Genomic DNA, 26,102 nt, shown 5'->3' with positions numbered 1-26,102 from the left:
ATGATTCCTCTCTTAAACTACAGAAATAATTTCTACATGAAATTATGACCATAGACTTCTGTGAATTAAAATAATAATCATGAGACAATATTAATCAATTTTTGAAGTCACACGGGTGCACAACATCATGGTGGCCACAGGTGGTGAGTTGAAAATTCAGATTCCAAAATCGAGATTAGAAAAACAGGTATGTTCTCCAGCTGCTGTATCCAACCTCCATTTAACCCCACTGCAGGACACCCATCACCCCCACAGCAGACCCAGATCTCATTTAACCCCACTGCAGGACACCCATCACCCCCACAGCAGACCCAGATCTCATTTAACCCCACTGCAGGACACCCATCACCCCCACAGCAGACACAAACCTCTTCCAGCTGTTGCCCAGCTCTAGCCCAGGGATCCAGAGGCGGCTTCCAGCAGGCGGAACAGAACAGGCCCAGGGATCAAACCTTGTCTCAGGGGTCTCCAGCGGGGCAGGCAGCAATTGCAATGGAAATGCTGTGTGCTTGGCTGACCTTTTAAAGGAAAGGGAAGACAGCCCCAAAAGGAACGGCCTGTTTGGGCAGGACTCAGCAGTACCTGGGGAAAGGGAATTCCAGCTGTGGAAGATCGTGACCAACTCAGTGAGCACCCACTGCAAATGAACGGGCCCAGAGCCCAGTGCAGGGACAATCACCCCTGAGAGCCGATCAGCGTGAGCGAGACAACCAGCAAAGAGGGGTCTGAGTTCTAATCAACACAAAAATTACAGCGTTTGTGACCAACGAGGGCTGACGCCTCTGTTGAAGCGTACTAATAGTGTAAACTTCTGATGACCAAGGAGCTTTTGGTGGGTAACCAGAGCTCCCTGCTTTGTGCAAACCAGATTAAAATACGGAAACCGCGCCCGGCGGTGTGAGAATTGGCGCTGCGCTCCGGGGAGCTACCGACACCCCGAAACACCCCGGGGCTCCCCGAAATACCCCAGGACTCCCCGGGCACAGCCGCCCCTCAGCGCCGCGGCCGCCACAAACCCCGTGCGCAGCCCGAGCCCTCACGGCCCTCCCGCCTTTCACTTTCGGTTCGCGGGGCTCCGCCCCCCGCCCTGACTGACGGCCGGGAGCACCAATGGCCGCCCGGCCCGCGGGCGGTGCCGGCCAATGGCGGCGCGGGGCGGGGGCGCGGCGCGGGAGGGCCGCCATGGCGGAGCCGGCGCTGCTGAGGGTGTACGTGTCGCAGCTGGGGGCCCGCGCGGCGCAGGGGCAGCTCGCGGCCCGCGCCGCCCCCCCGCTCAAGGCCCGGGCGCGGCGGCTGCTGGGCCCGGGGCGCCGCGGGGCCCTAGACTTGCGCGGCGTGGCCGAGCGCTGCCGGCGGGCGCGGGGCGGCCGCGCCCTGCTCAAGGCGCTGGAGCTGCTGGAGCTGCTGTGCGTCAACCTCCTGTTGTGCCCCTGGCGCCGGGAGATCCGCTCCCTCAAGGTACTGCGCTGCCGCCCGACCTGGGGTTACGAGGCCGCTTCCCCGGGCCGGAGCTTGGCAGCGGCACCGGGAGGTGGATTTGGGCCAGGGGCACATCCTGCTCGGGGCTGGGAGCGGGGTCAGGGGCACAGCCTGCTCGGGGCTGGGTGATGGGAGCGGGGTCAGGGGCAGGGAGCGGGGTCAGGGGCACAGCCTGCTCGGGGCAGGGTGCCCAGCACGGTGCAGGGCTGCTCAGAGGTGTTCATTTGCCTTCATGAGCCTTGTCCTCGCCGAGGATGGGAGTGCTGAGCAACTCCGGGGACAGGGAATGGAGCCCCTGGTTGTGGTGAGAAAGCAGAGAAGGTAAAAGCTACTCTGAAAAGGTTTGCTTTTCATCACACTAAGCTCTGACCAAAATCTGCCTATAAGCAGGGATGGTTTTAGCAGTGTTCAGTGGTCATCTCCAGTGACTTGGTGCTAAAGGCCAGGTGGGCCAGTGCCTTTCTGGTCCCTGATCCCGGCTCAGACCCTGCAACTGGTGGAGCGGGCAGGGACAGCCCCTTGGAAAGAGGAAATGCTGTTGTTCTTTGCAGCAGGGTGGTCACGGTTACCCCACTTCCCCAGCACACTGAACACATCTCATTGCCTAGAAAACACAGACATCTTCACACATCCCAAATTTAAACAGACTCCCCAAACGCCCAAATGCAAACTTGGCAACAGGTGCTGATGAGAAGCCATTTCTTTGCTTCTTCCTACACTTGGATCTTGCTTGTGGATTCTCAAACACCTTTAAATTCCTGTTCTCATTCATCTCCCTAAAACAGGGCAAAGCATAAGATAGTCAGGTCTACACTTAGTGGGTTCAGCTTTTCCTTACAGGAATCCTAGGCTGCATTACACGTAAAGACCAATGTGGGTAACCCGAAGTGTAAGAGAGCCTGCTGCAGGCCTGAAATAATTCTACTGCAAGGCACGAGTTGGAGAACAACCAGTACCTTGTGCACATACAGATTTGATTTGAAATACATGGAATAGTATTTCTGATGTCCCTGCAGTGCCTGCAGCTGCTCCCCCTCCAGAAGGAACAGAAGGTGAGGAGTGCAGGGCCCTTCTGACAGATTTATCTGAGAATTATACTGTGGCCATTCTGGGGGTCAGTTTTGTTCTCTTGAACCTCCTGCTTATGACACTGATGCTCAAGGGTCAGCCTTGGTCTGGCCCAAGCTGGGCAGCCTGAAAACAAGGTACCCCACTCCTGGAAATCCTGACTTTGCATTCCCACCTCTGTTCTGTTCTGACTTGACAGGAGTTGGTCATGTTTAGCTCAGAATAGTTTCTCCTATCACAGGGTATCAGACAAAGCCAAAAACCACTTCCAGTTAGTTACAAGCTAGGCCTTGTGCCTGAGGTAGCTCTAAAACCAAGCAATGATTGGACAGTTTAAGTTGTTGCACAGCAGCAGCTTTTTATTGTGTTTTGCAGACAGCTTGTGCAAAGAAAGGTGTTTGGACAATATTTCTGTTAGAATAGTCTCTCTTCAGAAAGGTGCTTTCAAAAAATGGCAGTTTAATTCAAGGGTAGTCAAGTTCACAGCAGGAATCTGAACCATGGAAAAAGAATGTTACAGACTTGTCACCAGTTCAGGAATGTGATTCACAGTGAGTGCATCATGTCTGTTTCTTTAGGAAAAGACCTCAGTGATTCATTCTGTGAGCCTCTGTTTGTTTAAAATGTTTAGGTTCAGTAGAATACATAAGGTTTATTTCTGAGTTTCTCTAGTTTGACTAAAATAATTTCCTTCCTTACTCTCTTCCTTTTTGGATACTGGTACTCTTAACCAAGACCCCAGCAGGTTTAAACTGGCACAACTTCACTGAAACTGGTGTGCTGTAGCAAAGCTGCAGTGCTCGAGAGGCTGCCAAAATAGAGCTGTTAGAAAAGCCTCACTTGCTGCAATTCAAAACTCAGACTTCTAGAGCACAGTTTTTTGAAAGCTGTAAGCAAGTTTTGAAGTATTTTTGATCTTTAAGAAAACAACTCTTTCACATTTCCCTGCACCCATTCCCCCAGTGTTCACCAGCTTTTCCATGCTGTGTTCTATTCCAGACTTTCACTGGGAATTTTGTCTACTACATCCAGCCAGTGCTTCCAGAGGACCTTGTGAAAGCAGTCCTGGAGAAAATAGGTTATGTTGCAACTACAGCGACAGAGTTTTCACTTGTCAAAAAGAGAAACAATGAGGAAATGAAGCAGACTGCATTTGAGATATTCCTGGCAAGAATCGAGTGTGAAGCCATCCTTGAGATGACAAATGAAGAAAAATGTGGCAATTTGGAGAGGAGCCCGCAGCAGGGAACACAAACACATCAGCATCGAGGAGAGGAGGATGAGGAAGATCAGACACCCCAGAGAGGAGATGCTGAAAGTCTGGGAAATGAAGGTAACAGTGAGACACCTTTATGCCTTGCTCCCCAGCAGAAGTGTTCGGCTACCTGTGCCGCATCCTTTGAAGCCGCTGGGAATGTGAGGATCAAAGGGAACGCGGCTCAGTCAGCAGCTGCTGCATCCCCTGGCAGCCTGCAGGAGCGCCAAAGGCAAGGCACCAACAGCGCCCATCTCCCGGGCAAGTGCTCAGACAGCGAGGACTTCCTGATCAAATACAGTGACATTGTCATAGGGCAAACACCCATCTTCAGTGAGAATCTCTCTCCAAAGGCTTTGGAAAAGGAGCCAGGAGCCAGGCTGAGTGAGGAGTGTGCCTTGGCAGGGGCTGCAGAGTTGGCTGCACGAGCGCCGGGACCTGCACCTCTGTCCCCAGGAGCCAGCGGCCCCCCTGCCTTTGACATGTTTGTTGACAGCTCCTGTGACACCAAAACCGTCTTGGAGTTTGAAGCTCCAGGAGTCCCAGAAGGATCAATTGAAGCAGAAATTAATGATGCCATAAATTGCATAGACCCAGCCCCTGGTGATGAACCCACTGAGCTCAAGTCTCTGCCCTACAAGGACTTTGCCCAAAACTGCAGTGTCCCCAGAGAAGAGGACGTTTGTGAGCTGTCTTTAACCTTCACAGAACTACAAATCAAGGATGCTCAGGAAGCACTTACATATCCAGTAGAGGAAACTGGCCAGCCTGAGGCAGTGGCCTATGCAGGAACAAGTGACAGGCACGTTAGAGAATTTAATCACTCCCAAATAAAACAGACTTTCCTGACTGATGCTGAGCTGCACAAGAGAGCAGCACCACACACGGAGCCACCTTCAGGTCTGTGCTGTACTGCTGGGCACACAGAGGAATCCACTCCTACTTCTGACAGCAATAGACTGTTCATGGATCCTGCTAAGACACACCCAGCTTCTGAGTGCTTCAGGCACGTCAGAGAGCCCCCCAACCTCACCTACATCCCCCCCCAGAGCATTGATGTGCGGCCCTCACACGGGGGCAGGAGCAGCGTGCGGGGCAGGAGGAGCCTGCTGCAGCCTGCAGCTGGCTCTGCTCCAGGCAGGGAAGGGAAGCTGGAGAACTGTAATTCCCAAGAGACTGACAGCCAGGAGCCTTATGTCATCATTGACAGAACCGACCAGGCAGTGCTGTGCCATCACACCTGAGGCTCTAGTGCTTCATTGGTAATTACCTGGGGGGATTGTCCTCTCACCTGTGGCCTTGATCCTGTTGTCAGGGAGATGTTTAGCTTTATCAAAACAGTTCTAAAAAAACCCAAACCACATCACTGCTTTGGGACAGTAAACAGCAGTAGTTACACAAATTCTTAATTTCACAAGGAAACCTGAATGGTAACTTTAATAAAGGATAGGCAAACTGCTATAAATTCAAATCCATTTAATTCATCAGTCAGATTCCTTCTGGCTGTTCTTAATGACAGACAGGTTTCTTCAGCTGGGCATCCTACTTTTCTATTTTCCCTTCACAGACCTATTCCTAGAATATTCTTCCAGTACAAAGAAAATTCTTCTAAACTGGAAGACCCAGCTTTAGAAATGCCATACTGGAGTGTACTTCTATTAACTCTGCATTCCTTTGAAGCTGTGTCTGAGCTGATCTTCCTCCTGACTTCAGCTGAATACAGGTTTAGAAAGTTTGGTAACATACCTTTAGCTTTAAAGAGGAAAACAGCTCTGTGAACACTTGGTTTTATAAAGGCATTACCTGTGTTACAGGTTTTATATCCACCTCCATTTGTTACCAAAGTATTTTGTGGCCACCACCACAATTTCCAAGAGAAGCCTTGAGCATTTTAACTGTTTGCTGCTGCCAGCAGAGAGAGGTCCAGCCATGGCTGCCATTTCCCTTGCCCCTGCTCCTGATACTTAATTCTGCACCAGAAGTTCACAGAATTTTTCTGCAGGCCAGTTCATCTCACTAAAATGAAGGGAAAACTGTCTCATTCTTTGCCATTTTAGTGGCAGGAAAAAAATCTGCTCAGAGAAGGATCCCAGTGAGCAGCAGAGGCAGGATCAGGGATCTCCTGCAGGTGGGAGTGCTGTGTGGAAAGCTCAGGAGTGTTGGATCAGCTGGAAGCTCCCAGCACTGTGTCCCACACAGCTCTGAATTCTTTTAGCAAAGTGCACTGCTGCTGTGCTTAGGCACAGTCTGCAGTGCTGCTTCATAATACACGTACCTCCAAGGGGTGCCAGAGGGTGGTGCCAGACACTTCTGGGTGGTGCCCAGCAGCAGGATGAGGAGCTGTGGCCATAAACTAAAACACAAAAAGTTTCATCTCAACATGAAGAAGAACTTGTTTTCCTGGAGGCGGCAGAGCCCTGGAGCAGATGCCCAGGGAGGCTGTGGAGTCTCCCTCTCTGGGACATTCCAAACCTACCTGGACATGCTCCTGTGTCACCTGCTCCCAGTGACCCTGCCTGGGCAGGGCTTGGACTGGGTGACCTCCAGAGGTCCCTTCCAACCCCAAAAATTCTGGGATTCTGTGTTACACTAGACACTTTAATACTGCTTCAAGTAGCTTTTTCAGTAGCACTGAAATGTGTGCTGGCTTGGGCTGGGCTAGAGTTAATTTTCTTCACAGTGGCTAATACGGAGCTCAATTTTGAATGCTAAAAATGCCTTTCATGTACAGTTAAAATATTAGCTGAAATTAATATTTTATGAATTGCTTATAATTGACTTTTATCCCTGAAAAAGTTCAGAGGAGCACACATGGATTAGACTAGAAAAACCTCAGGAACTAAAATACAAAGATTTCCTTTTTGAACAACTGATGGTTGAAATTCTGTCATCCCCTGTGTACATCCAGCAGTGTAGGAGAAAGAGAACTTTGGCCAAGGTAACACTAGGGGACAGAACTGCCTTCAGCTCTAGGTGGGGTTGCGAGAAATGTGTGTTAGGAATAAAAAGTGTTCACAGGGCTGTGTCCTCACAAGTAACAGTGGCATCCTTTGGGCTGTAAGAGTCCCTGTACTAAACCATTAAATGACATTTTCTGTGCTGTGCAAAATGTATATTCATAGTGAAATTAGAATTAAGAACAAACTGCAGATGACTGAGCTTCTTACATACAGTACCATTTCCAAAGAAATCCTTCTTTTGGACTCTTAGATAAGAAAAAGTTCTGAAAGTTTAACAGAAGGTATCAAGAATATCGGGTATCCCCCTGCAAAGAAGCTGCAATAAGTAAGATAATTATTTAGCACACAAAATCTTACTTTTAAGCTCGAATTCTAAAGATTTACAACAGAGCAGTAGAACAGCATTCCTGGGTTGACAAGCTTTAGTACCAATGTAGTACTTCACTAGGAAATGCTCTCCCTGTGCTCTTATCCTTACTAAGTTGCAGTGTTTTAGAAAAAGAAACAGCTCATCAGATGGGAATAACATGACAGGAGCTGCAATTCCTGACTGAGTGTGATTCTTTCAGGGCAATGTGCTTTAGGCAAACCACAGCCCTACAAAAGCAGTGATGTCCAAAAGCAGCACCATCAGATATTGTTGAAAAGCCACATAACTGAATGCTTCTGTCCTGCACTAAGTGCCTGACAAATGTCTGTACAAAGCGATCAGAGTGCTAATGAAGCCTTGCTTGTTCCAGCTAAACCAACCAAAACCAGTAGGGGAAAAACAGATTCTGTACTGCCATGATCATTCCCCTGAAATTACCCAGATGAATGTGAGAGCAGTCTGAGTGCTGCATTGAAAGGATTCCCTTGAAGGCAAAGCACAAGTGAAGAGCAACTCAGCTCTCCCTTTACCAAGTCCAAGAATGAAACCCCCACTGGTTTTCACTGCTCTCCAAGTACTTACAGGTCATAATAAACTGATCGTGATATAAACCCAGAAAAGCACCTGTGTTTTTCATTACAAAAAGAAGTAAAATCAAAGAATGCAAACCAGTTAAGAAATCAGTTCATTCTAGGATTTTTTTAGAAACATTTGAAAAGAATAACACTGTCCCACGCACCCTTTATTTTCACTGTTCCTCAGCTCAGCCAGAGCAGGACTGGGGATCTCATGAACGCAAAATAAGCTCTCTATAAAAAGCTAGCTGAAAAAGACCCTCAGGACTATTCTGTGATCACTTACAAAATCTGTGTTTTGAGGGTTTTTTAATTTTTTTTTTCAACTGAATTCAGTGGGACAGTTTTCTTCAGAACTAAGCTATATTGTGATGTCCTGTAGAACAGAAAGAGCTTCCGGAATTCAATGAAGTTGCATTAATGGGGGCAGGATTAGAACAAAACACCATTTCAAACTGGCAAGATCTGTTTAACAAAGCTACTTTAACTTGATGCACTTCATTAGCTTCCTCCAATAATAAAAATAATAGAACTAATGAACATCCCACCTCTGATGTGAAGTGTGAAGCCTGGGCAGGAAGGAGTCAATGCCTTGCTGTGCCTCAGACACCTGCTGGCCACTCAGGAAAAGGGGAACAAAGGAGGGGAGGGTGGGGCAGCACCTTCTGGAACCACTTTCCTGCTCAGGTCCATGGTGCCCACACAGCCCAGGAGCAGCAGTGGGCAAAAGCCAGAGGGACACTGAGACCACGCAGGCCTCAGAATGTCCCCGACTCCTGCCAGGGAGGCTGCACCTCAAGGCTCTGCTTGGCCCTCAGTGGTACAGCTGGCAGAGGAATCATCTCCCTGGGGAGGGATACAGCTGTTCCCATGCTAAATGCAATGTCTGCAACCCTCTGAACCTTTTGTTTGGTGGGTACCACCCCAAGGGATCAAGACTGAACATTAATCTGACCACAGACATCAAAATTCCATCAGTCCAGCCTCATTGCTTGAGATCTTTCCACTACCTACACTTACTCTTTTGTCTTCCCTACTTTGTGGTGTTTTTGTACTTGAATAGAAAGAACTCAAAGAGCTTCACCCCTCCTTTCTACTGCAATTCAACCAAATCCCAGCATCACTGAGGCTGGAAAATACCTGGGAGGTCATTGAGTCCAGCCTGTAACCAACCACTGCCACCAAGCACAGTGCCACGTCCAGGTTTCCCTGGAGCTGCAGGGGTCATTGTGGCTGAACTGCAGCCCCTTGACTCCTTGGACCTCATGGCATTGGCCCTGGCACATCCACCCAGCCTCAGCAGATCCCATTCCCACCCAACAGCCATCACCCTGCTCAGCTGAGGGTAACAGTGCCCTCCTCCAGCCCATCAGGAGAGGTGTCAAACAGGACTGGGCCCAGCATGGAGCCCAGAGGAATCCCATCCCCACCACTGGGACCAGCCCTCAGGCAGTTCCCATCCCAGCCAAGGACGGCCCTGCAGCTTCTCCAGGAGATGCCAAGGGAGAGGGGCTCAAAGGCTCTGCTGAATTCCAGGGAGACACATCCACAGCCTTTCCCTCACCCACCTGGAGGGGCACCTGGCCGTGGAAGATGGGGTGGGCCAGGCAGGACCTGCCCCTGCTAAGGCAGAGTGGTGGGGCTGATCTCGTGGTTCTCCTGTGGCTATCCCTGTGCTCACACCCAGCACCAGCTGCTGGGCTCCAGGCCAGGCTGACAGCTCTGCCTTACACAAACCTCCCTCGGACACACACTGCCCTTGCTGTTCCACCCCAAGCAAGAGAAACCACAGCACCTTCCCTCAGAGGGGCGTTGTAATAAACTGTTTATTTCAAATTACAAAAAGAGGGTTGTCTTTGGGGAAAAAAACAAAAACTAAAGTTACTTCTAGGAAGCAGCTAGAGGGAAACGGCCACACTTTAGCTGAATAGAACTGACACTGTAAAGCTGATGGAAAACCTAAAAACACAAAGGGGATCTGCTCATATTCTGTTCTTGATTGGTATCTGATCATTTCAGAGCTGTAAGTCCACAGCATTTTACAAAACATAGTGCAAAAACATACCCATTATATTTAAATATTAAAAATACCAAATCAGACTCCAGTAGATGATTTTTGATACAACAATCACAGGGTTCTATAAATGGTGGTGTCTGTTAGGTGGGTTCAGTATTTGGTCCCGGTTTTCTTCATACTTCTCTATCATTTTCTGCATGTCATGGTCAGCTTCAATAACCTTGGAAAGAAGAAGATGAACACTGGAAGTAACTGATACCATAGAACTTGGTTTCTTTTGAGCAGAACAGAACAGGACTACCAGTGCAGCCAAACTGGGATACTCCTGGGCATCTGCCCAAGCTGTTTTCTGCTGGGAATCTGGCATTCCCTGAAAACCTACACAGCTGATCCTGCAAGCAATCCCAGTCCATGGCCCCTCAAATTCCACTGCAGAGACAGCAGACCCCACTTCTCTGCTATACACTAACAGCTATCATGTTTGTCTGAGGCTGTCCTTCTCCAAAGGTTATCAGAAAAGCAGATTTATTTACTTTTACCACTAAACAATGCTCTTATTGTTTAGAAAGCACAATCCCCCACATACCTAATTGGTTATAATTAAAATAATACTCACAAGTACTGGGCAGGAAATTTCAAACAGTGCACGTTTAATGAGCCACTCTTCATAGAGCTCATGAATAGCTTCTAAATATTCCTAGAAGAGAGGCACTGGAATAACACAACTGCTCAGGGATGACACACACATTGCAATCTTTATCCATTTGGGAAGCAGTTAACAGACACATATAAAAGCCTGCAACACACGTCTTCCACTAAGAAAAAATAAAAAGCATCAGAAGGTTTTTAAGAAAAATTAATTCCCAAGTACAAAGTTTAACTCCAGGAAGACCTCAAAGACACAGCTCACAGGAGCACAGGACTCTCAGCTCCTTTTAAGATCAAGCAATCCTGATTCTCTCCCACAGGTAAAATGTGGTTCAAGATTTTACAGAGAAAAATACAACAAAGTAAGGACAAAAAGGGCAAGGCTGCAAAGAATATGTATGGGAGGCACTTTCTGTGTCAATACTTTTCCCTAAAATTCCCAGTTCACTTTCTCACAACTCAATTTCCTCTAAAAGCTCTTCTGCCTGTCATCAACTGGTTTTTTTCTTCATGGAGACCACTTCACATTGCTCATTCATAACTGCTTCCCTCCTCTTCAGCAGAGCTGCAAAGTAACTCTTTGTTAAAATGGGGGCTCTTCAAATCGGTTACAGGAGGATTTATTCTCAAGACAAAATTTCAAATGGCCCAAAATTTAGCTTTTTGCACAGATCTTCAACTGACAATTGCTTCTCCTGAGTCACCCACCCAGAGCTGCAGAGGCAACTGCATTTATATCTGGTCAGGCTTCTTTAGAAGCTTTGTGGCATGAAGGGCCATGCTGAAAATTGGCACAGAAAGTCACTGTTCCATCACCACCCTTTGTATTAAAGCAGATCCCCAAGCTCACAATTTTCAAGGAGTTGCTTCTTTCCAGCCACAGCAGAGACACTTTTCATGCACAAACATCCTGGTGAGAGCAGACAACAAAGTGCCCACAGAAATCTCAGCTCCTGCCAGCCCAGGTATCCATGTTTCACCTGGGTGAAGGTGTTTTGTGCCATTCCATGGGACAAAAGCAATTGACTTTTACATCTTAGAGTTGATTAATACTGCACCTAAAGTCAGCACTCACTGACTGCTACAATAGAACACCTGGGAGAGTCAGCATGCATGACAGATCATTTTTTAAAAATAAATCAAAATTCAATATTCAGTTTGCAGTGGAAACAGCTGCACTCAACATGTGCAATACTCAGGATAAATTGTAGTACTTAGATGGGAATAATTCAGTTTTCAAAGCTCCTCATAAGCACATATATCAGAGGAACTCCTTACCAGAGGAATGACTTTTTCCTCTTCCCTGCATCGTGCCTTTAGCCTCTCATAACAAACTTTAGGAGATGTCTGCAAATAAACTGCAGGAACAAACATTTTAATAGTTATGTTCAAGGATCAGCTTTAAAAGCAACCAAGAAACTCACTTCACAAACTATAGAAAGGAAGGATCCTGGCTTGGGTGCCACCACTGGACCTCCCCTTTGGCACTACCATGAATCAACCCATGAACCACCCACAAACGCAAACTGTCTGATGGTGTTTCCTTTTATAATGAATAATGTCTTCATTCATGAGCCAAAAAGAATTATTATTTTTTCTCCCAGAAAGGAAACCCACCCACAGACACAGCCCTCCAGACCCATCAAGATGTTACCTATCAAATCAACTGAAACATCAATGTTGTTCTGGATCCAGTCAAACCATTCACTTAGGACAGCATAATCCACCTCTGGCATTTTTCCACTGAACAAACACAAGAAGCATCACTCACTGCATGCAGAGATCAACTCCAAACTCTCATTTTGCTCACCTGACCAGAATCCCTCCCCATCTACACCAACATTTATGAAAAGAAGGCCAACATTATGCCCACCCAAACTGAAGGCCACATAAACCATTGTTTATAAAATAGAAAGACCAAAACTTTTCCTTTTTGTGTAAGTACTCAATGGTATTTATTACTCAGGTTCTCTGTATCAGCACCAGTTCAAATCTGTCCCAGGGCATGACACCAGGAGGGCTGGGTTTACTGAACAATTCCTTACAGAAGCCACAGTAAAAGTCAGCAAAAATATAATGTCAATGTGTCAATAAATTCACTCCCACTGTGAGAAGTATTTGTGGAAAGAGTAGTGAAATATCCAATATGCTTAACTGGAACTCTGAACTCAGAGCACAGAATGTTGGAGACAAATGTCCCAAAGTTATCTCAGCAACAATAATAAAGCATCAGACAACTCAAGTAAAGGGAGTTACTGAGGACATGTTAAGAATCACATGCTATGTTTTTATTAGTGTATCAATTTTCACTTATTACCATATTCTGTCAAATATTACCGATTTTACAGTATCCTCTCTTCAAAAATGGAGTAACATACACTCCATACTCTTTCCTAAATGCTTCTGCAACAGAAAAATTTAAAAAAAGATGGAGTTGGGAGGCCCCTGTGCTCTCCAGCTGAATGATTAAGACCAGTTATGCCATTTTAAATAGGACTGAAGAAAAATATTCCAAAGATTTCTAAACCAGTCCTCTGGCAACCTGCTTTGATCACTTGCAAAACTGAACAAAAGTAATAAAGATATTTCCCTAAGTATGGAGAAAAGCCAAATTCCCATTTGTACCACCTCCCCTCTTGATCTGCCATCCAGAAACAGGGTAACACTGGCCACTGCTGCTCTTCTGATACATCAGTTCTGGGTAGCAGGGATCTACACCAGCCAAACTCTGATTGCACTGCTTTTCTCCAGGGTAGATTGAGTAAACAGGAAGGTTGAAATGAATTGGAAATAAGAAAAAGCTCCACTGTTCTTACCCTAAAAGACAGACACATCCAAGTCAATTCTGCATTGACCTGCCCTGAAGACCACACACCTTTGCTTTCCCTGGGTAATCCTGGGAGGACTCTGGCTCAAGATCCATAAAGACACAGGGAATATAAAAGGCACAAGCGTTTAGATTTCCAAAGTTTGCTGACATTTGACTTGTACCAAGTCACATTTTTACTGCCTAAGTGCAACACGAACAGAGCAAGTTTTCTACCGTAACTAGATGGATTCAGAGGGACAGTGAACTGCAGTGCTCACCTTCAGCACACCCTGCACACTCATGTGCACACAATTAAAACTCACCTAACACTGCCACTGACTCCTGTTTTAATGTGTCACAAAATAGCTACTTTCACACATTCCTCAATTATTGTTTTATTAATAATCCTTTTACATATCCTTTTCTTTTGGCTTGCTGCTGTAAGGAAACAAAGCAAATGCCTTTTTCCCAACATTTAAAAAGTGCTGAAGTCATAGAACATCTAAGATGGTCTTAAATGGTTATTAAATTAATTCACAGAGTTGACACAAACATATTGTCCTGGGGTGACTTTATGATGCTTGTATCCCCAGTTGCTTGGTTTATGTTCCATATTCAGTTCTGCACCTTTAACACTGGCTCTGAGAGCGAAGTGGGGAAAGAAGAAGCCGCAGTTTGTGTTCAGAGAGAGCCCTCAGTGCCCTGCATCCTGCTCCTGGACTGTGGTGTTCAGAGAGAGCCCTCAGTGCCCTGCATCCTGCTCCTGGGCTGTGGTGTTCAGAGAGAGCCCTCAGTGCCCTGCATCCTGCTCCTGGACTGTGGTGTTCAGAGAGAGCCCTCAGTGCCTGCATCCTGCTCCTGGGCTGTGTTCAGAGAGAGCCCTCAGTGCCTGCATCCTGCTCCTGGGCTGTGTTCAGAGAGCCCTCAGTGCCTGCATCCTGCTCCTGGACTGTGGTGTTCAGAGAGAGCCCTCAGTGCCTGCATCCTGCTCCTGGGCTGTGGTGTTCAGAGAGAGCCCTCAGTGCCCTGCATCCTGCTCCTGGGCTGTGGTGTTCAGAGAGCCCTCAGTGCCTGCATCCTGCTCCTGGACTGTGGTGTTCAGAGAGCCCTCAGTGCCTGCATCCTGCTCCTGGGCTGTGTTCAGAGAGCCCTCAGTGCCCTGCATCCTGCTCCTGGGCTGTGTTCAGAGAGAGCCCTCAGTGCCTGCATCCTGCTCCTGGGCTGTGTTCAGAGAGAGCCCTCAGTGCCTGCATCCTGCTCCTGGGCTGTGTTCAGAGAGAGCCCTCAGTGCCTGCATCCTGCTCCTGGGCTGTGTTCAGAGAGAGCCCTCAGTGCCCTGCATCCTGCTCCTGGGCTGTGTTCAGAGAGCCCTCAGTGCCTGCATCCTGCTCCTGGGCTGTGGTGTTCAGAGAGAGCCCTCAGTGCCCTGCATCCTGCTCCTGTGGTGTTCAGAGAGCCCTCAGTGCCCTGCATCCTGCTCCTGTGGTGTCTGCAGCACGGACAGACAGAGGGACAGAGCTTTTGCTATCAGTTTTTAGCTAGCTGAGGCAGGGAAGTTCCCTGGACTGCTTTTATCCTTTTTCCTTGGATCTGTTCAAACCTGCTCTGGACTGAAAACCCAGACAAACCCCGGGAGCTCACGCCTGTGGCCCACCAGGGCCTGGGCCTTGGCACTTTCCAGCCCTGGAGGGACTGAAAAGAGACTGAGTGAGCTGAGCTACACCCCATGGAAAGGATTTGTTCTGGATTTGCCATCTCTTTGAACAGTGAGAAGTTTTATTGTTTAATATTATTCAGTTTCTGTTAAATAAACATTTTTTTCCACTTTTCTCCAAGGAAATCTTTTCCTGAACCAGCTGGGGGAGAGGCCGCTTGAATTTGCTTTCTGGAAGGACCCCATTCAGAGGTTCTCTCCCAGATTTGCCCTAAACCAGGATACAGATTTAGCCTCATAGCAACCAAGTCTTTGGGAGAAAAGCACTTTGTCTACAATGAAAAAAGAGGAAAAATGAGGATATTCCAGGCTGCTTGCACTGTGTGTGGACTGGGATGAGTAATAAGGAGTGCGTCTCTCTCCACTTCCAAAGGCATTCCCATGGCAGAGGGATTCCCGTGCAGCACGGATGACACCTTGTGGCACACACTGGGTTTGTCTCTCAAGGCCACTGAAAAGCCACTGAAACCCACCTGTCAGAGACACTCCTCCACAGAAAGGTCAGCATTCCAAACAAACAAAACCCTGATTAATCCCTGCAGCATTTCAGTTTGTTTGGGATGGGTCAGTTATACCTAGGGCAAGTAACAGGTGATTGTTCTTTCTTTACCCACAGCCTACCAAGGTTTGCAGTCTGTTTTGAACCTGTCAATCCTGATCATGAGCAAGAGCACAGGACTTGAGTCCTGGCTTGCAAGAAATGCCAATCCTGGATGCCAGGCTGAACAACAGTGCCCAGTTCTCTCCCTCCTACAGTCTTATTCTTTATATCCTCATGTTTTTTTACCCGTTCAGCACGTGTTTGATTCAAGCAAGATTTGGGGATTCAGCTGGAGAGCAGGTAACTTCAATAGATGGTGTCTAAACAATACTGAGCTCTAAATATGCAGAAGCACTGCTGACAGAGGTTTTCCAGAGTCCTACAGGAAGTGGGCAGCACAGCCCATACCAAACACACTGCCACCCCAACACAGAACTGGCAGATTTCACAGCTCCTTAAATGCACATTACCAAAGAAATTATCATTTGATTAGATATATATTTAAAATAATCCAAGAAAGTAAAGTAAAAAACCACATCCCATACCTTCGATACAGATTTTCCACAAAAATGTGTTTTGCACTGTGAATTGATCTCTCCATCATCCTTATGGGGGAAATCTGCAACATAAAACTTGACTGTACATTTTCATGCTTGTTTCTTTGCAGACTCATATGGCACATATGAAACACAATTTTCAGATCTTGTGAGAAACAAACTTACTGGGAGGGTGGGAATCACAAAACAAACAAGGGCTCCTGATCTTACTCTAATTTGTTATTCAGACAGCAGTTCAAAGCTAAGTGCCCAGCTGAGCAGGGAAGGTAACTCAGGGTACAAAAAAACAGCAATCCACTTGGGATCTATTGCTGCCCCATCCCATGCATTGCTGGGTCACAGCACAGGGCTGGCAACAGACACATTCAAGAAAGGAAACAAGACTTTTAAAAGAAATAACTGCAGCTGACAGAGCCCTGGCCTCAGCCAGCCCTGCATGTGCTCCACCAGCACTTCATGTTGGAGCAGGAAGATCCTCTGACACTCCTGAGCCTGGCAGAGCAACTTCCAACCCAGGTTAATGCACATTAACGAAACAAAAATGGCTCCAGCAAGGCTCAAATAACAAAAAAGCTCAGACTGAAATACAGGGAAATCCTCAGGAATTCTTGAATGAACTTCTTCTCCAACAGAACAGAATTTCCATTGTCTTGGAGAAACAACTCTTCCAAAAACCTAATGATTGTATGTGCCACTTTCATATTTGGCACTGCTGAAAAGTTTGCCCTGACACAAACTCAGAAAACAGAACATAAGAACAATCAGTAAAATATAAGCATGGGATCTAAGACCAGGTCATGTAATCAGGGAATAGAAGACAGCACAGAATGTAACAAAAAGTGTTTGAAGGAGAAAAGAATGAAGAAATCTTGATAAAAAGGTAGGATGTGAAATTTAATATTAAAAAAAGGAAAAAATTACAACGAAAAAAGGAAGTAAACCACCTGAAAAAGCAATAGAAAATGGTAGTGGAAGTATTTTGCATAAGCAGAAGAAGCAATGGCTAAATTTGTATTAGACAGCATAAAGCAGTACTATGAATTCTAACACAAGATTTCTTGGTGTTTGCCAAAGATGTGAAATAATGAAATTACAGACAAGTCACTGATATGAAATGAGGAAGAGATTTGTGCAAGCCTAGTTTCAGAGGGTGTGCCCAAACAGCAGGATCAGTTTGGGGAAGTTGTGAGCAGGCAGGAGACAGTTTTACCCCCAGAGCAGACACTGAGCTTATCAATGTCTGCACCACAGAAATTCCCACTCACTGCAGGAACAAGGAATGAACACACACAGCATCTTAACTCTTATATACGAGGTTAAAAGGATTTAGCACTCATAATCACATTTAATTACTCTTAAAAGAAGTTTCCTTACCATGGGCCTGGTGTGCTGCTCCAGCATGGTCAGCTGGACATAGGTCTGCAGAGTTATCCCCCACCTTGATGCATCCTGATACATTAAGCCCTTGGGGTCAGAGATGGAAGCAGGACAGATGGACATTTGTTAGGACAAACAGCACAACAGGAAGTTGGGTATTTAGGAAGATTTTGCTTTTCAACAGCTTTGCTCTAAGAAGTGCACTAAACAGTGGAAAACCTGATGAGGTTTGACAAGAATTAAGTGATCGTTTGCTCTCCACAATGGAGATGTAGAACAATGGCCCTGTCCCTGCAGACACTGAGTGGGAGGTTGGCTGAAGTCAGCAGGAACAGGTTTATTCTGCACATGGAACAGTCAGAACCAAGTAATGAAAAAAAACCTACCTACTACTCTATTGCTGTGCACTGACAGACTCTCAGTACACCCAGTGCATCCAGAAATCAAACAGGGTTCTAAGTATGGTCTGGGCCTCAGAAAATGTGTCCTTTACCACAGGCAGCTGTCCTTCCCAAAGGATCCTCACAGCAGCCCTCTAGTAGCTGTTTCACTTTCTGATTGCTGCAATTCCACAAACACATAGAACTCACAAGCAACAATCTATCCTGCACAGCAGAGGATATATAAATCAAAATAAAATACCATTCAGTGTCTGTTGGCTGAGGTGACAGGTTTTAAGCCAGCAGCATAGATTCAGCCCACAGGTCTGACCTTCTCCTTTTCTCCCTGCCGAAATCAGACTTTCCCAGTGCTCTAAGGCTGCTGTCCATGCTGCAACACATGCCCCACCCTTTCACTAACAATCAGAAAGGCATCAGCAACTCCTAGGAAGGACACTCTGCAGTTCCAGAGGGCCTGTGCTAACACCGATGGTATTTCACACATGCTGGGACAAGTATGGTTTGGGGTGTGTCCGCAGAGCCTGAGCACAGATCCTGCCCTGGCCACCGTGGGGTTTCTGCACAGGACATGAGCCCCAAGCACAGGACTGACAGCAGGGACTGCTTCCAGCATCCCAGCAAGGCCAGTGTGCAGCTGGGACCCAAGGACATCCTGGGGGGAACAGTTCCAAGAAGCCTCGGTCACCCAAAAGACAACAGAAGCCCACAACACGTCGCTGGGCTGAATATTCCTTATCTGCAGCAGCCACAGGATCACAGACTCACACCGGTAAAGGGGTTGGAATGGACCTTAAAGATCATCCAGTGCCACCCCTGACATGGGCAGGGCCAGCTCCCAGTGTCCCAGGAGCTCCCAGCCCCAATGTCCAACCTGGCCTTGGGCACTGCCAGGGATCCAGGGGCAGCCCCAGCTGCTCTGGGCACCCTGTGCCAGGGCCTGCCCACCCACCCAGTAAAGAATCTTTCCCAATATCTAACCTTGAATTTCCCCCTCTTTCAATTTTCACTCATTCCCTGTGTCCTGTCACTGCAGTTCCTGAGGAATTATCTCTCTCTGGGGTCCCTGCAGCCCCTCAGACCCTGGGAGGAGCTCTGGGGTCTCCACACAACCTTCTCCTCTCCAGGCTGAGCAGCCCCAGCTCTCCCAGCCTGGCTCCACAAGGGAGCTCTGTGGCCTCTTCTGGAGCTGCTCCAACAGTTCCATGTCCTTTTTATTTTGGAGGCACCAGAACTGTTCACAGAACTCCAAACATTAACTGACCAGATCCACCCATCACCAAGGGTGACATCCTTCTCATCTTTGAAACAGGCACAAGCACATTCAGAAACAACTGCCACACTCAGGGCTTACCTTCCTGGGAATTGCTTTAACTCACACCCCACTGGACACCCAGTCCTTGCCAAAACCACATTTTACAAGCAATGTTTCTATTACATGCACGTCTTAATTGCAGTAGAAGCTCTTTTGCTTCGTGAAGCTTTAGTTTTTGCTTTGTGAGATTTGGATCACACCTTTTGTAGCAGTTGTACTGGCTGGTAAAAAGCCACCAGACATGTCTTGCTAAAAGAAGTCACTGTAACTGCAGAAATAATTTCTGCCACTCACCAGGATATTATGACCTCGAACATTCCTCCACTTGTTCAAGGGTTCCTTCAAAACCTGGTTTAAAATAATTACTCCATGTTAAACACATCTTAGATTCAAAATACGTAATGTGACCCTACAAGTGCACAACTATTTTTAAGGAATATTTGTGCAGTAAATCAGAGTATTTAGGAGTTGTATTGGAAAACTCATCACACTTAAAAAAAAACCACTGAATTCTGTAACACAAAAGGTAATAATGAACACTGCTAAAGAACAGAGAAGTGTGAATATCCAACGTTTTCTTAGCATTTTTAAACACTGCTTACCTCATAAGCGTGGGGAGAATTTTTTTAAATGAAAATAAGTGCCATGTAAGGGAAAGAACAGCTTAGCAGAGTACTTAGCATTTCAATGACAAGCCCATCCCCTCACAAATTAATTTCTCAGAAAATAACACTTGCCAGCAAAGGAAGAGGATCAGACTGCTACCACATTTTTTTCCTTTTATTTTAGTGTTCTAACAAACAAAACGTATTCAAATCTTTTACAAAATGAATCAGAAAAGCTTCTACCCTGAATAGGTAAAATCACAAAAGACCTACCTGGTTCAAACAGGGTCTAAATCTGCAATAGTACTGTAGAGTCAGGCCCAGGAGAATCTCATCAGCCTGGGAACTTAAGTAGCTACTTAAAAATGCTGCACTGTATGCAAATTAAAGTCTGTTATCCTTTGGATTAACAGTTAATTACTTCACAAGGACAATTCCTGTTAAATTACCAAATAACATCTGGCAACACAGAATTTCTGTAAGGATTCCTAAAACTTACTACCAAATGTGTTGCCAGGTCTGCTGGGGAAAGCATTAATATCTGTTCTACAAAAACAACTGCTCACTGAGGTTTGGCCTGGAATTAGTTTAAAATACACCAAGCCTGCCCTTCCCCTAACCTGGTTCTAAACAAGACAAAATCAAATACCAGATCAGTCTAAGAAATCTCCTGAAACAGTTCTAACAGATTTTCCTTTTTTAAAAAAAGCCATCTATTCACTGGGATCTCTGTTACATGGCATAGGTATTTTTACATAATAATTATTTACTTTGCTTTTACCAGACCCATCTAAGATTTCAGTGACGTGAAATGGCAAACAGGCAAGTCCAAACATGCCCATGCTCTGTGGGTTGCTGTTATTTTACAAAGGTTCAAACTCAGATTCACAGGTTTTACTGGTATTTTGGCATCCAGTACATTCCACATGCGATCTACATTTCTCTGCAGCAATTTGACTGTAAACAGTTGGGGTGGTGCCCCAGCAAGCCTCCAGCTCAGCCCCTGCTGCTCCCTCCTCACATACCCAAGGACACGTTGGATCTCAGACAAGACCTAACACAGCTGTTCAGTGACAGAAGTAAGGAAAAAGAAATGTGCATCCAGTACCTCAATGCTAGCAGTTTGTGCAAAATAATCCAGGCATGTTGTTTTTCCACTCGCTATGTTGCCCTCGATACAGATCTGGTGAAAAACAGAGTCACTTTGAGAACCACACTGTGGCACAACAGTGAGCAGTGTGTTAGAAATGCACCTTGCCCATTCCAACATGCCAGCTCCCTACATTGGGAAGAGGTTATTTCATGGGAAGGCACTGGGGATCCATTTGGATGCTGTGACTCTCCCAGATCTCCCTGCTACCCCCACAGCCAGCCCCTGCCCTGCTTCCATCTTCCTCCCCCTTCCCAGGATCCCAGGGGTTCCAGAGGGTCACCTGCTGCCCCTCACTCTGCCACAACCCACCTCAGAAACCTGATCCCAACTTAAAATAAATTGCCAGCTGAAGTAATAATTTCAGCATCCATTATATAGATATCTTAAACCTTAAGAGGGATCACAGTTTTATATTCAGAAACCTAAACAACTAAAATAAATTAAGAGAATTTTTTTCGACTGTCTTAAAAGAATTTATAGCCCAGGGCGGGTTATATAAAGCAATGGCAAGGCTACACATGCAATACTGAACCCAAACTGAAATCTGTCCTGACACAAGCCCTCACAGTTTTATTCCTCATAATTTTTGCACAGATCTCTCACAATTTTAATACAATTTTCAGAACTAGACCGGCCTTGCACAGAGTACAACCCAGTGACAGACCCACCACCACACAGTAACACAGCTATGGCCTACAGCTGCCACTAAAATACATTCAAATAATAATAGATTTATGATGAAAAAGGCTGCGCTTTATACTTAGTTTCCTGAACAAAATGCAAATACTTACAATTCTCTTTCTAGCATCTTTTTTTATCAAATGCTTATCTAGAATGGAAACAAACAACAGTTAAACCCAAAGCGGTCTGCGTAACTTGGTTATACTGAGCCTCTTAATGTGAGGCCTTGCAGGACATTTCTAGGTTCCCTATGGCTTAATATCACTATTTTCTAAATTGTCAAGCTTCAAGGTTTTACGTAATTATTGGGTCATGTAACAGACACATTGTGGCACCGACTAACACAGATTTAGCTGAAGTTTTCCACTGTCCTTTACACTGCCAAGAGCCTACAGTGAGTGCTCACACTTTGCCCAGACGTTTGCTGTATCTGCTGCTCCTCAGTGGGTTTGCACAGGAAATTTTTGGAAAGACCAGCTGGAGCAGCCCGGTGGGATAAGGGTGAGGATTACAAAGCAGCTCCAAAATAAGCACCTTACACCTCAAAACTGCGGTAAAAAACCCGTCCAAGCCAAGCTGAGCTTACGAGAGCCTTCACCCAGCCAAGCATGGCAGGAAGGCAGGGACGGACTCGGCGGTCACCCCCGGTCAGAGCTCCAGGGTCTGACCCCGCTCCTGCTCCCCCAAAACCGCTCCAGGGTCTGACCCCGCTCCCGCTCCCCAAAACTGCTCCTGGGTCTGACCCTGCTCCCGCTCCCCTAAAACCGCTCCTGGGTCTGACCCCGCTCCCCCGGAGCGGCTCCAGCGCATCCCGAGGGCCCACACCGAGCCGAAGGGGCGCCCCAGGGGCGGCCGCCGGTCCCGGCCCGTGCCCGCGGTTCCCCCCGCACTTACGGCCGGCAGCGGCGCCGGGCCCCCCCCCTGGGGGCCCGGGGACAGCAGTGCCCGCGCCCCGCCGGCCCCGCGCCCAGGCCGCGCCCCGCCGCCACATGGCCCATCGCCGCTGCCGCCCGGACCCGCACCGGACCCGGCTCCGGCCCGCCCCAGCCCTTCCGCCGCCGCGCCATCACTTCCTCCGCCCCGGCGCTCTGAGGCAGGGCGGGTTCAGAGCCGGCTATGGCCCCGGGGTCACCTGCGGCATCAGCCCCGGCATCTCCCCGGTTCCCGGCGTCGTCCCGGGGTGCCCGTCCCGCCGCCCCCCGCCGGGTCGCCATGCCGCGTCTGGAGGTGGACCGGGCCTTCCCCCGCTCGGCGCGGGGCGCGCTGAAGATCGCCCGCACGGTACGGCCGGGGGCGGCCCCGGGGCCCACGGGCAAGGCTCGGGCCGCCGCTGACCCCCGTCCCCTCCTGTCCCGCAGCTGGTGGCTCTGGCCGCCCTCGTCTGCTTCGTGGCCGCGGGATCGCACCAGGCCTACACGGCGCTGGCCAGCATGGAGACGGCGATCACCGTCCTGTTCCTGCTGCTCTACCTGCTGAGGCTCGACACGCGGATGCGGTGCCTCTTCTGGCCGCTGGCTGTGAGTACCCGTGGGCTCCGAGTAGCGGCTGCTCTGGCTGTGAGTGCTGCTGGCCCTGAGCAGCAGTGGCCCCTGGCTGTGGGTACCAGTGTTCCCTGGCTCAGGGCACCAATGTCCCCGCGCTGTTGCGGCCGCTGGTGTGAGCGCCAGCAGGCCCGTGAACAGGAGGGATCGCCTGGCCCAGGGGACTGCCAGCCGGCTCAGTGATTGTTTCTGCACAGGTAAGGCAAGCCCCAGTGTTCTGTGGAGGTTGAGGCAGTTTTTCCTAGCGGAGCGTTCTGTTCCATCAGTTCTTGGATCCGATCACAGCCCCTCCCGGCATGGGCGCCGTTTGCCTCGCTGTGTAAATACCTTCACATCACAAATTAGTCACACGCTTTCACTCAAATATTAACAAGTGCTCATCTTACCTCACTTTTGTACGTGTATTTGCTGCTTCAGTCTATCAGGTGTAGCCAAGTTGCAAAAATTTGATGCAAAAACAACAGAAGGAAGGTAAAACGAGGAAATTTTACTATAAACGCTCCTTTTACCCTCAAACCACTGGGTGTCAGTGTCCTCTCACACGGAAATTTCTGTAACTGTGTTCATGGCAATCCAACCGTTTTTAACCATCCCTTCTCTATTGGGAGCTCTGCATGTTCTCCTTCAGGCCTGTATTTCAGAATAAATATTTTGCTTCCACTGGCTGTTTCAGGATATTTTCAACTCGATGATTGCAGCATTGTTCCTCCTCGTTGTGAGCTTGTTTGCAATAATAATCAAGACCAACAAGGGGACATTGGCTGGAGGAGTAAGTAGGAACATTGTTAATGAATTTCAGTTCTTAAAGTGCAGTGATTTGACCCTCTTGGTACACTCACACTATGGTAGGAACATGCAAACAACTGTCTTGGAAGAACACTCTCAGCAGTAGCAAACAAGGTACATTCAGTGGATCTCACTAAAAGAAAATAATCCTCACAATCCTAAGATTTGCCTTCCTAAGATTTAGGGATGACTGCAGAGAAATACTGAAACACTTAAAATTTCTAGAGTTTTCAAGTAACCTACATTTGCTACCATAGCTTCAAATCCTAGGCAGGAAAATCCCTCTTTTAGGACTATCCAGTTTGGTTGTACTACTTGAGAAAAGATGCCAACAGTCCTGCTAAAAGGAGTTGAAATTTTTTAACAGACACACTCCCTTCTGGTGCATATATTGTTTTGTCTGACACAAACGGAGAAACTATGTCAGTTGAAAAGGGGTTTTGTTCATACTATGTAAGAATTTCATGTTCTTAAGATTAAACCAGTTTGAGTAACTGGTACTTTCAATTCAAATGGCAACTAATGTAATTAACCTTAATAAACAGTAAGGAGGGGAAGAAAACCCCTCAGTTTTGAAAATCTCTAGAAGTACAAGATAAGCTGAAATGTGACAAGCAACCAAAAGAAACCTAAAACCTGCCAGAGGGGTCTTTCAGACTCAATTTAGGAGATGGTGAGGGTGAAAGCTGATGGCTTCACTGGCAATGGCATCCTAAGCAAAAAGGAGACTTTCTGATAGAGTGACTGTGCTGGAATAGAATTTATATTCTCAGTTATGAAGTTTACAGAAATTAAAGGTGGGAGCAGGAGACTGAGCAGGTATCTGGGAGCACAAGTTTGGGTGGAATATGTGACATCTTCAGTGCTGGGAGGGACAGAATCACCCCCAGTTTGTTCTCCTGAGGCACAAACTGCCTTGAGCTGTGGTCTCCCAAGAGCTCTCCTGAAAAGAGCTCCCCTGATCAGATGATTCAGTGCTCGTATAAAAAAATCCCTGTGTGCACGTGGGATGGGGATGAAGGGCAGGAGCTGAGTCAGTTAACTCAGTGACTCTTCTGCAAACACATTTTTCCAGTTCCTGCCTGAGGTTGTCTATTTTTAAAATAATTGAGTATATTTTCTTCAATTTGGATATGTTTCCCATTCAGAGCTTCAGAGAAATGCATTTTCCTGCTGGGCTTGTTTGTATGAATACTGACTTTTCCCCTTAACTTTTCTCAGGGCCGGTCCCACTCATTAAGCAACCCTTAAAGAGACAGAAGGGCTTTCATTTAGGGTAAAAGCATTATGTGGCATTCAAGGGGAGCACCACAGTATCTCCAAGGCCTGACACAAACATCATAAAGAGCAGGCTGTAGACAGCTGATGGGATGTAAAAGTGGGTGTTTATCAGCCGTTTCAAATCACACACGCTTTCAAGGGCAGAGCCAAGTTAGGAAGATGTGTTTACTGCTGCCTTGATGAGTCACTACAGTAAAAGCACAAGGTTGATTGGGGGAACTAATTTTATGGTAATTTTTATAGGTATTGGGTCTTATATTGCTTGTTCTCTGCCTTGCCGATGCGATTCTTCTTTTCAAGAAGATTAGCCGTGATAAATCAAGAGGAAGGAGTGCTCCTGCCAAATAGGATTGATGTGTTAGTGAAAGAATGAGTTCTCCATTCTGTTTCCCCACTCTCTTTTAAAGAATTTGTATTTTCACATGCACATTTTTGAATTTCCTGCTGTTTCTGCAGGTATCCTTCATAAGGTTTCATACTTTTCCAAATGCAGTTTCAGCGTTGCAATTTCACCAGTTAAAGCTTCAGAGAAAATTCTCATGTTTTTCTAAAGTTAATTACATTTTTATCTGTATGAAAATTATTTTCATGGTTGTCTTCTTTCTCTAATAAAAAGAAAAAACAAACAGGCTTAAGTGCATTATTTAATCTTATTTATTTACTAAGTGTAAAAGAGTACATTGGAGTAAATGTAACTTTAAAGTAAAAATGTAATGACCCATCCTTCGGAAAGATTTTCTTGTGCCGTGTGAATTACAAGTTTTTGCATCCTGAAATTTTCAGGATTGAAACCCTTTGAGCGGGGTTTGGCCTGGGTGACCTCCAGCCCCGAGCTCCCGGTGGCTCAGTGTTGTGTTCAGAGTGGCAGGGAGGAGAATCCCCCCGGCTCGCCGGTGTCGGCCCAGGAGCACAGGGCAGGGCGAAGGTGGCAGCCCGGCTCCATTGTCCCTGTCCCGGGGCTGGGGGCGGGCG

General features: G+C 47.1%; 3 protein-coding genes across 3 annotated transcripts; 2 read left to right on the top strand and 1 right to left on the bottom strand.

Annotated features, from left to right (window-relative positions):
• The first annotated feature begins 1,182 nt into the window (after nt 1-1,182).
• Nucleotides 1,183-7,752, top strand: LOC102112034 (uncharacterized). The gene is made up of 2 exons (XM_014261072.2): nt 1,183-1,458; nt 3,547-7,752. The coding sequence occupies exons 1-2, from the start codon at nt 1,183-1,185 to the stop codon at nt 5,044-5,046; spliced, it is 1,776 nt and encodes a 591-aa protein (XP_014116547.2). The 3' UTR covers nt 5,047-7,752.
• Nucleotides 7,753-9,515: 1,763 nt separating this feature from the next.
• Nucleotides 9,516-22,537, bottom strand: TK2 (thymidine kinase 2). The gene is made up of 10 exons (XM_014261073.2): nt 22,417-22,537; nt 21,633-21,670; nt 20,797-20,871; nt 19,378-19,431; nt 17,368-17,457; nt 15,982-16,055; nt 12,027-12,115; nt 11,651-11,730; nt 10,341-10,421; nt 9,516-9,944 (listed from the first exon to the last, which is right to left on the bottom strand). Exons 1-10 carry the CDS (start codon nt 22,511-22,513, stop codon nt 9,846-9,848), a joined length of 777 nt encoding a protein of 258 aa, XP_014116548.2. The 5' UTR covers nt 22,514-22,537; the 3' UTR covers nt 9,516-9,845.
• Nucleotides 22,538-22,591: 54 nt separating this feature from the next.
• Nucleotides 22,592-25,756, top strand: LOC102110736 (chemokine-like factor). The gene is made up of 4 exons (XM_005532516.2): nt 22,592-22,803; nt 22,881-23,039; nt 23,737-23,832; nt 25,374-25,756. The coding sequence occupies exons 1-4, from the start codon at nt 22,639-22,641 to the stop codon at nt 25,476-25,478; spliced, it is 525 nt and encodes a 174-aa protein (XP_005532573.2). The 5' UTR covers nt 22,592-22,638; the 3' UTR covers nt 25,479-25,756.
• The last annotated feature ends 346 nt before the right edge of the window (nt 25,757-26,102 follow it).

The sequence above is a fragment of the Pseudopodoces humilis genome, chromosome 14 (genome assembly GCF_049639895.1).
Source record: "Pseudopodoces humilis isolate 2021_Gansu_Grassland_sample_001 chromosome 14, ASM4963989v1, whole genome shotgun sequence".
Lineage (NCBI taxonomy): Eukaryota > Metazoa > Chordata > Aves > Passeriformes > Paridae > Pseudopodoces > Pseudopodoces humilis.
This window is presented reverse-complemented; position numbering and strand designations above follow the sequence as displayed.

What these genes read in the sequence shown, in the direction of transcription:
- LOC102112034 (XM_014261072.2), top strand. Translation starts at nt 1,183, where the DNA reads ATGGCGGAGCCGGCGCTGCTGAGGGTGTACGTGTCGCAGCTGGGGGCC. An exon ending in GGGAGATCCGCTCCCTCAAG is followed by an intron (nt 1,459 to 3,546) that starts GTACTGCGCTGC and finishes GTTCTATTCCAG; the next exon opens with ACTTTCACTGGGAATTTTGT.
- LOC102110736 (XM_005532516.2), top strand. Translation starts at nt 22,639, where the DNA reads ATGGCCCCGGGGTCACCTGCGGCATCAGCCCCGGCATCTCCCCGGTTC. An exon ending in CGCTGAAGATCGCCCGCACG is followed by an intron (nt 22,804 to 22,880) that starts GTACGGCCGGGG and finishes CCTGTCCCGCAG; the next exon opens with CTGGTGGCTCTGGCCGCCCT. An exon ending in AGGGGACATTGGCTGGAGGA is followed by an intron (nt 23,833 to 25,373) that starts GTAAGTAGGAAC and finishes TAATTTTTATAG; the next exon opens with GTATTGGGTCTTATATTGCT.
- TK2 (XM_014261073.2), bottom strand. Translation starts at nt 22,513, where the DNA reads ATGTGGCGGCGGGGCGCGGCCTGGGCGCGGGGCCGGCGGGGCGCGGGC. An exon ending in CACAAACTGCTAGCATTGAG is followed by an intron (nt 19,432 to 20,796) that starts GTACTGGATGCA and finishes ATTTTAAACCAG; the next exon opens with GTTTTGAAGGAACCCTTGAA. An exon ending in TGTTTCAGTTGATTTGATAG is followed by an intron (nt 11,731 to 12,026) that starts GTAACATCTTGA and finishes TTGTTCCTGCAG; the next exon opens with TTTATTTGCAGACATCTCCT.